Source organism: Priceomyces carsonii, assembly GCF_900007245.1.
Source record: "Priceomyces carsonii strain CBS4050 genome assembly, scaffold: Debaryomyces_carsonii_scaffold_5, whole genome shotgun sequence".
In the NCBI taxonomy this organism is placed as follows: Eukaryota; Fungi; Ascomycota; class Pichiomycetes; order Serinales; family Debaryomycetaceae; genus Priceomyces; species Priceomyces carsonii.
In genome coordinates this window covers 813,099-822,046 of record NW_026946678.1, presented here as the reverse complement: position 1 = coordinate 822,046, position 8,948 = coordinate 813,099, and the positions used below count along the sequence as shown (strand labels likewise).

The 8,948-nt window shown below is 36.1% G+C and overlaps 7 protein-coding genes across 7 annotated transcripts; 2 read left to right on the top strand and 5 right to left on the bottom strand.

Annotated features, from left to right (window-relative positions):
* Nucleotides 1-177: 177 nt before the first annotated feature.
* PRCAT00004758001 (uncharacterized protein) lies at nt 178-552 on the bottom strand (the record flags this gene model as incomplete). The annotated part of the gene is made up of 1 exon (XM_062954775.1): nt 178-552. One exon carries the CDS (start codon nt 550-552, stop codon nt 178-180), a length of 375 nt encoding a protein of 124 aa, XP_062811445.1.
* A 201-nt stretch (nt 553-753) lies between these two features.
* On the bottom strand, nt 754-1,026 carry PRCAT00004757001 (uncharacterized protein; the record flags this gene model as incomplete). Its single annotated transcript, XM_062954774.1, has 1 exon — nt 754-1,026. One exon carries the CDS (start codon nt 1,024-1,026, stop codon nt 754-756), a length of 273 nt encoding a protein of 90 aa, XP_062811444.1.
* Nucleotides 1,027-2,401: 1,375 nt separating this feature from the next.
* Nucleotides 2,402-3,673, bottom strand: IDP1 (isocitrate dehydrogenase (NADP(+)); the record flags this gene model as incomplete). Its single annotated transcript, XM_062954773.1, has 1 exon — nt 2,402-3,673. The coding sequence occupies one exon, from the start codon at nt 3,671-3,673 to the stop codon at nt 2,402-2,404; it is 1,272 nt and encodes a 423-aa protein (XP_062811443.1).
* Nucleotides 3,674-4,808: 1,135 nt separating this feature from the next.
* On the top strand, nt 4,809-6,038 carry PRCAT00004755001 (uncharacterized protein; the record flags this gene model as incomplete). The annotated part of the gene is made up of 1 exon (XM_062954772.1): nt 4,809-6,038. The coding sequence occupies one exon, from the start codon at nt 4,809-4,811 to the stop codon at nt 6,036-6,038; it is 1,230 nt and encodes a 409-aa protein (XP_062811442.1).
* Nucleotides 6,039-6,187: 149 nt separating this feature from the next.
* Nucleotides 6,188-6,457, bottom strand: COX8 (cytochrome c oxidase subunit VIII; the record flags this gene model as incomplete). Its single annotated transcript, XM_062954771.1, has 1 exon — nt 6,188-6,457. The coding sequence occupies one exon, from the start codon at nt 6,455-6,457 to the stop codon at nt 6,188-6,190; it is 270 nt and encodes an 89-aa protein (XP_062811441.1).
* A 242-nt stretch (nt 6,458-6,699) lies between these two features.
* Nucleotides 6,700-6,885, top strand: COX9 (cytochrome c oxidase subunit VIIa; the record flags this gene model as incomplete). Its single annotated transcript, XM_062954770.1, has 1 exon — nt 6,700-6,885. One exon carries the CDS (start codon nt 6,700-6,702, stop codon nt 6,883-6,885), a length of 186 nt encoding a protein of 61 aa, XP_062811440.1.
* A 25-nt stretch (nt 6,886-6,910) lies between these two features.
* VPS33 (tethering complex ATP-binding subunit) lies at nt 6,911-8,929 on the bottom strand (the record flags this gene model as incomplete). The annotated part of the gene is made up of 1 exon (XM_062954769.1): nt 6,911-8,929. The coding sequence occupies one exon, from the start codon at nt 8,927-8,929 to the stop codon at nt 6,911-6,913; it is 2,019 nt and encodes a 672-aa protein (XP_062811439.1).
* Between the last annotated feature and the right edge of the window lie 19 nt (nt 8,930-8,948).

The window sequence follows — 8,948 nt, the reverse complement described above, 5'->3', positions numbered from 1 at the left end:
AAATAGAAATTTGCAAGTAAAATCGCTTTTAATATCTCAAGTCGGTATTAGTCTTTCTGTAAGCTCACAACTTTGAGACATAAGTGATAGATGTAAATTTTTTTTCTTTTTGGGCGGGTCATAGCCAATATCATTTATTGATATACTTCTATTATTTAGGGAGTTACTAAAACTCATTCAAGTAAGCCTGAAGAGTGCAAGCTGTTTGGTACCAAGGTTTGTGTTCTGAGTCAGCATAACTTTTTCATTGATTCCCAAAAACCTGATAAGTTTGTCCTTCTTCTCTGCTACTAATAGACTGTCTCCTAAGTTATAAAAATTCAAATACAAATCCAAAGTACTGCTAGTCATTGAATTTATTTGGTCAAGAGATATTATTTCTTGAAGGTAGCTAGTTTCTCCGGGATACTCTCCGTTATCATTGCAAATAGGCTTATATGAGTTTCCAGAGTCCTCACTACCACCTGCAGCTAACAAACCATTTTTAACCATCCCTCTCTGGCTATCTGTGAGACGATCCGTTCTATCGAGCCTCCGATCCATTCTATCCATTCTATTTTCAAGTCGTCTTATATCACTTCTTATCAACGCATATAATTGATTTAAAGCATTGTTCCCAAGGTCTATCGATGAAACCTGGGATTCATCAATATGAAGGTATTGACATACTTTTTCAAGCTTGTTTCCAATTTCAATTGTTGAATTCCTCAATTCTTGAAGATTAAATGTACTTCCACATTGATATTCTTCTAGTTATCTTTCCAATTTTTTCAAATAGATTTCACCTTGTTTCTGCTCATTTAGTGGAGCATTGGCAATTCTCAATTTCGAAAGATAAACCCTTGCCTCTTCAACACTTGTAGAGTCAATACCAAAATTCTCTTGTTTTGGATCAATCTCACAAATAGGGATATCAACTTCGACAGAATTTGAAGGTGCTATCAACATAACATCTTTATCTCTTTGTGACGATAGATCTTCCATTTTAGCTTTGTTCTTGAAAACGATAGGACAGCAAATTATCATATTTTTTGCATTGCAAAATAGTGCTTATCTATTTGTGTATTCCCTTCCACATATATACTTTTTATATTTCAATCACGCGACTTACAATTTAGGCATCTCCTGCTCTCAGCCGTTCCCTATGTGAATGTAAATTAGGCTGGGGTTGCCTTTAAGGGGTGCCCCAAGGATTGCGAGGCTTCTGTTTTTATTACGGCCCCTTTACAGCTCACTAAACTATGATTGATGAAAAATTTTATAGTAAGTATAGACGAAGTGACAGAAAAAGAGCTGAGAAGTATTCGTATTGCAAATAACCTGTTAATGTGAAACTCAACTTTTACAATTTAAGGCAGCTGAGATATATTTCCAAAAGTATTCGATCCTCAGCGGCGAATAAGTCATCAACCATATACTGATATATCTACAGAATAAAGTTTCGAATTTGAAATTCTTTCAACAGGGTAATTTAGTTAGACTAGAATCTTATCCCAAACCAGTTCCCTGGCGGCCAATGAGTATTATATGAGTAAATTAAAGGTTTCTTAACACTACCATGGAAGCTTGCTCTGAAGGAAGATAAAAAAACTCATGCAGACCATTTTTTTCTTGTAAAAAATTGCAATTAGGTTTTCATTCTAAAGGAAAAATAAATCCAAGTTTAACAAGAGAGGAACAACACTCGACATGAATCACTGTATAAAGAGATACTATTCTAGCATATCAGTTACCAGAATGTGTCTCGGACTTATTACTGTAATTAGTTGAATAAGCCCAAAGATTAGAGTTTTTAGCTCTGTGTTTTGCTTATCGTAAGATAAGGACCTCACGTGATAAAACGTCTATTCTCTTTTGCACTAATTTGGACCCTAGGAAACAATTCTTCCACAGTTCGACGGAAAATACGTACTAAAAACAGGAGAAAGACACCATTGTTGCCAAAAGGATAGTGTGAGAGTTAACTTTAACAATTAATTTGAAATTAATATCCCTTTATCATCGGTCTTGCTCTCTTTTGACGAAAGTTGTAGCATTCATTAAGAGATACAGTACTAATGTTCCTTTTCGTTCCAAAAACATGTATTAATGGCTAATAAAATTAGAAAAAGAGCTTAAACAAAAATCTAAATTTAAAGTCTGAACTTCCAGGTACTAGGGCACTCATAGCTTAATGAGTGAATCCTACCGTCGAGAATAATACAAAATGATCATATAAAAGCGGATGGAAGTTATTGTTGTTCTACATTACGTTGTTGTCAAGGTCGTACATCATCAGCATTTCCTCTGTTGCTATTCAATGATATGTAAGACAGCTTCAGAATGAGTCCAGCTCTAATGAGCTTAGGAGAAAACCTGTAACTGTTTAAGTCAGTATAAATGTTTTAGCACAAAATCCAAATTAATAATGGTTCTTTAATTTATCAGCGACAGCATCTAAAAACTCAATAGTAGTCACATAAGCTGATCTTTCCGTCTTACCACAAGCCAATGCTAAGTCCTTGGTCATGATGCCATCATTTTGAACTACTTCAATTGTACACTTTTCTAAAGTGTTTGCAAAGTCCACAACATCTTGAGTGCCGTCAAGCCTTCCTCTCTGAGCAATACCTCTAGTCCAAGCAAAAATGGAAGCAATAGAATTAGTAGAAGTCTCCTTACCCTGTTGATAGAGTCTAAAGTGTCTAGTAACTGTGCCATGAGCTGCTTCAGATTCAAAAGCGTTACCATCAGGAGTAACCAAGACTGAAGTCATTAAGCCAAGAGATCCGAAGCCTTGAGCAACAATATCAGATTGAACATCACCATCGTAGTTCTTCAATGCCATAACAAATCCACCTTTGGACTTAATCATCTGTGCTACCATGTCATCAATGAGCCTATGCTCATACCATATACCAGCTTCTTCAAATTTCTTTGCATACTCAGCTTCATAGATTTCTTGGAAGATATCCTTAAACCTACCATCGTACTTCTTCAAAATGGTGTTTTTGGTAGACATGTACAAAGGCAATTTCTTGCTCAAGGCAATCTTGAATGAAGCATGAGCAAATCCCTTAATCGACTCATCTGTATTGTACATGGCTAAGCCAACACCAGCTGCTGGATAGTCATAAACAGTATATTTTTGTTGAGATCCATCTTTAGGGGTAAAGACTAATTCTAACTTACCTGGCTCACTAATGACCAAATCAGTAGCCTTATATTGATCACCGTGCGCGTGTCTTCCGATAACAATTGGCTCTTTCCATCCTGGAATCAAACGGGGGATTCTTGGAATGATGATCGACTCTCTAAAGACAGTACCGTTCAAAATATTTCTAATTGTCCCATTTGGAGAGAGCCACATCTTTTTCAAACCGAATTCCTTCACTCTACTCTCATCAGGAGTGATTGTTGCACACTTAACACCAACACCGTATTTCTTGATAGCATTAGCTGCATCAACTGTGATCTTATCATTGGTTTTGTCTCTAGCCAAGATACCCAAGTCGTAATATTTTAAATCTACATCCAAATAAGGACGAATCAATTTCTCCCTGATGAATTTCCAAATGATTCTGGTCATCTCATCTCCATCTAATTCAACAATTGGATTTTTAACCTTAATCTTTGCAAACTGTCTGGATGTCGTTGAAAAAGAGCGACTGGCAAAACCAACCTGTCTAAACATTTTACCAATAATTATCGTATCTCCTTATATGTTTCCACAAGACTGCGATTATCAACTGAATACGCTTTGGCTGTTCTTTAAAGCTAATTAACGATATCTGATCTACTATTATATTTAAAAAAATGACTAACTACGATTAAAAAAAAATTCTGCTGACACTTTGAAAAGTTCGGACCGGTAACGGAGATTGTGGTGAGATTCTTCAGATGGACTAAACAACTTAAGCCTACGAGAGGTCAATGGAGATGTGATAGCGAATACGGAACTTGTTGAGGATGAGAGGAATTGCTGATGTCAAGGACTTAAACAATATGATTTGACTTGGCCGGCTCTATTCAATTTAATTTGTTACCTTCATTATCGTTATCTTGTAGTCTTATGACAGTATGGGCCTTCTTAGGATTAGCTTGTGCTGTAGACGTTTCTAATTTTGAGGAATATATAGCACTGGTATCCGAAATACTTTTCTACCAGAGCCAATTGATTCATCTCGCAGAATACACTTCAATGTTCGTTATCTACCATTCAAAGTTTACTATATCAAATGACTATTACGGGAGGTTAAGCAACTGAAAGTGAACACATTCTAGAGTAACGAAGCTCTGGTACTGCTGTTTCCCTTGTGAATGCCACTTCTCTTGCCTGTACGAGGCTTTTTTTCAATTAAATTGTAAATACAAGTCTCAGTAGAGTTGTCTTGGATAAAAGTAGCTATCACTAAGTATTTCTATAGCTTATAGCCTATCGCAAAGAATTCGTCACATTTATGAGAAAATTGAATCAGGTCTCTTCTAGAGGGCTAGGATTTCGTACTTTTGAATCATCGATGCCACTTTGAAGAGCTAAGTTGATAGTGATATACTATAAAAAAAGCATATGATCACACCAATACTATGAAGATTAAGTACCTACTCATTACACCGAGGCCAAATTTGTCGAGTACGAAAGATCTTCTCTGAATTAAATTCTAATAATTTTATATATAATCGTTTCTCATTTTGTAATATGGAAAATGATTTTTTGATATTTTCTTCTTACCGAGACAAAAGAAACAAACTCTAAGCCAGCAAGAGTAAAGCTTTCTCTATTATCAATACTGTAGTTGCTGAGTAATTATAATAGAAGATGGAAAAGAATGGACGAAGAAGAATTTAATCCAGAATATTATCAGCACCTCCTTTCATCATTAAACATAAATTCACGAGCTTTAATAACTGAGTTAACTACCATCGCAGAGAGAAATGGAGATCAGGCGAAAGTGATATGTGATTTGATAGAAAATCGAATCAAGAAATGTCTACCTCAATACAAGCTAAATGCTCTTTACTTGTTAGATTCCATTTGCAAAAATGTTGGAAACCCATATAATATCATCTTTGGTTCCAATTTATATAATATATTCACGGAAACTTACCTTGTGGTAACAGACACTCCGACTAGGCAAAATTTGATAAACTTATTCAAAACATGGACCAACGCAAAGACAATCACAGGGTCAGATTTGTTTCCAATAGAAGTGGTACAGAAAATAGAACAATTTATAATAAGGGCCACTGGAATCAGCCTGAAAAACCATAGCATCTCAAATGTCATAAGTCCAGATATTCTATTACGTGAAGGAAATTACTTATTGCAGTATATTATAATGCTTATGAATAATGATGAAAAGTTGGAGAATCTGCCAACTGTCACACTAGATGAAGCTTCGAAGATTTCGATTAAGAATAACAATATAGCGAAAAACCAATACATCATTACTATCAATCAGATTAGCGAAAGTATAATGCTAGATCCTAAGTCGTTTGAGGCCAACGTTCAAGATTTTCATTTAGAATTGCAAAGCATTAGGAAAGAATTGGACAACCAAAACTTTCAGCAACGTCTCTTGATGGACAAATACTTTAACCAGGAACCTACCCCGACCAAGAACTTGAAGATTACGATAGACTTAACTCCTAATGAGCGATATTTCAAAGGTTTGGATCAGGATATTCACCAAGATAAACTGCTAATACAAGAAATAGAATCTTGGGGGAAAACCATTGTACAAGCCTCTGGAGTAGAAACAATCGAAGGATCAGATAATCAAAAAATAAATAAAGAGTCAGAGTATGAATCGCTGCCAGCGGAGCCAACCGAAGAGCCATTGAGTGCCAGCTTGGGCATGGATTTTGGATCCTTCAATTTCATGGACTCTGTTCTCGGTCTGCCAAAGAATGAAACCACTGACGTGAGCATGCCTGTTCTCAAGAGTGCAGAAGATTCCTACGACCCCGAAGCATTTGAAGAAGAACCAAAATCAAGCCTCAAGAGACCAGCAGACGATAAACCACGCTCAGTGAAAAAAGTTCGATTCGACGTGTAAACAAAGATAACTACTTCTCCATTTCACACACCAGTACTCTAAAAGCATACTCTGTAATTCATCCTCTTCACTACAACCCTCATTCATCCTCTATGTTGAATTTCATATATTATCCATATATTTTCATATACATTGCATGCCTAAGCAAGTTACTCTGCCATCTCAAATGATCCAGCCTTTTTCAAGTGCCAGTAAGTGCTCATGAATGGGAACGCAAAGAATGCCCCAACAAGACCCCAGTAGGCAAATTTAAATGGAATTACTCTATCTTTAACCTTAAATGGCAAGTTAGAATATGGTCCCTCCTTTGGAGTACCGAAAATATTGTTACATGCCCTAGAAGAGCTCTGAAAATTTCTTTGGAACCCTCTTTGAAATGCCTTTTGTTGACTTAACCTTAATCCAACCGTGTTAATCATGATGTTTTAGTCTATACTTGAATTTAATATAATCTATCAGCTCTTTATAAATAAAGTCTTGAGTATTATTTGATGATTTTTTAGTGACACAAAAAAGTTCGTGCCCCAATCGGTACTGTTTTAATTGGTCGATATAAATGTAGTGAGAAATCATCAAAACCTTTAATTATAATCTTTAGACAAGCCAATAGTTCAGTTAAAACAGTTGAATAATTGTCAAATTTTATTAAGGAAGATTCATCATGGCTATCGCACCTATTGTTGGAGGATTTCAGAGAAGAATTGTAACCGATATTACCCTTGGATTTGTATGTGGGTTTACTTTAGCTTCAGCATACTGGTACTTAGAACATAAGCCTTTAGTTGCTAGAAGAGAAGCATACTACAAGCAATTACTGGCCCAGAAGGTAGCTGAAGAGTCGGCATAAAACATGATGAGAATAGAGCATTCTTTTAAGTATATAACAAATTATACATTTTGGTGTTATTCACGATGCCAGAACTTAATACTATGATCTTTTTATTTTGACCAGCTCTTTGGAGTCGTTGTTGTAGATACTTGAAGCAAGATATTTCACTACGAGTGATTCCTCCGATGATGACTATGACAATGAATTCCTCGGAGACGAATTGAGGTGGCTGATGAGAGACACCGTTGGGTTCTTGCTTCAGACGGTCACACACATTGATGTCCAGGGACTTTCCTCGAAACATCAGGTCCACGCCTAGTTTCTCCCATGTTGGTCTTCTGGTGGTATTGACCACGGGCTTGTACTTCAAAAAGTCTCTGAAATACAAAGATTCCACTAAACGGCACAATATGGGGACCGAAGAAGACGGCAATGTAAACGAAGGTGCTGGGTATTGATCTATCAAATCGCCTGCGACACCGTCATCTTCGACTGTTGGGTGGAGGTTCCAAAATTTATCAATAAGCGTATAGTTACTTTTCAACGCGTCTTGTCCCCCCGTTATTCCTAAGTTTTCTGCTTCTTCATTCAACTCTATGATTTCATTGGTGCCTAGGCCCGTGAAACTGCTCAAGAAGTCTCCATCAGCAACAACTCTTATCAAGTTGAGTTTGATGCATTTCTCTAGACTTGCAACAAACTTCAAGCCGTAGTTTTCTAGTCCATCATTCGTGATCCAGTCTATATCCCTTTCTTTGATACCATTGTCAAATATTGAGATCAAAACTATGGCAGATACTACAATCTTTGCATCGAAGCCTTCATTGAAGAACGACTTCAAAGTGGACAAGTGTTTTCTATTATCAGTTTCAAATATTTCATTTTCAAATTCCAAGAAACATTCATATTGCTTATTCAACGATTCAGAGCCATCAACATTTGAAAATTTAATAAAGTTCAATATAGATTCTGAAATTAGGGTGTGCTTTTTTATTAAGTCCTGCTTAGTTGTTAAGTTTCCAAGATTATTTACAAGCTTTCTGATCTCGTCTAAATCGTTAACCTTGTCTTTTTGCCGAAATTCATTCTGGATAAACCTTGCTGCTTTGTTAAGCTTTGGTCCCACCGAGGCAAAATTTAGATCTTTAAGATCTTTATATAGATCATCATCAAGGTTTAATTTCTTGTCTCCTATTAAAGTGCTATCAAATGTAGTTTCAAATAAGTCATCAATTAGTCCTTGATAGCTCAATTGACTGTATGCTACAGAACTAAAGTCGAGGTTCCGTTCCAAAACAACTAGATCAGTGTTACCTCTAAGCTCTTCTTGGTAAAACTGCTTTTCCAAGTCGTTCAATTCTTTATTTAAGAACTCAGGAATTTTTTCATTGTTGATTAATTTGATAAATAAATCAGAGTGATTTCCTTTACCATATATGTTCTTGATCTTCATATATTTGTCACTAAAAGACTTCGAATTCTTCATAACTCTAATGAATGCTTCCGATAAATAGAAAAGTTGCTCAAGAGGCTGATTGAAATACGATTCAAGGCCACCGTAAGGAAGCTCAACCGATAATATGTCATCAACAAAAATAGGATAGCTTTCCCACTTCATCAACTTAATACCTGGTTTCACTTTCACAACCAGGGAAAAATCATTACTCGAAACATATTCGAAGCTGAGCAGGCCCTTCAATAGCTGGTTGATCAGAAAAACAAATGACTTCGATAGATTTTTAACAATAATATTTAGTTTATAGTCCGACGAGGCTAGCTCTTTAATGTATGTTAAATTCTCACTAGATTCCCCAATAAGCAAAATGAGCCCTCCGAAACTACGAAGCAACTCATTATTCTGAGCTTCATCGATCCATGTCAACTTGTCAAACTTCCCTGCTTCTTTCAATTTCAGGAATGGCGTCAAAAAATTGACGAGTGGTGATAGCGATCTATCAAGTAAAAGAAGGTTGTTATTTGAATAAACCTTGCTTAAGCTACCAAGAAGATTACCTACTGACGTGTCATTAAAAGACTCAAGCTTCGAGGTATCAATAGCCATGATAGCATATGGCTGGCTT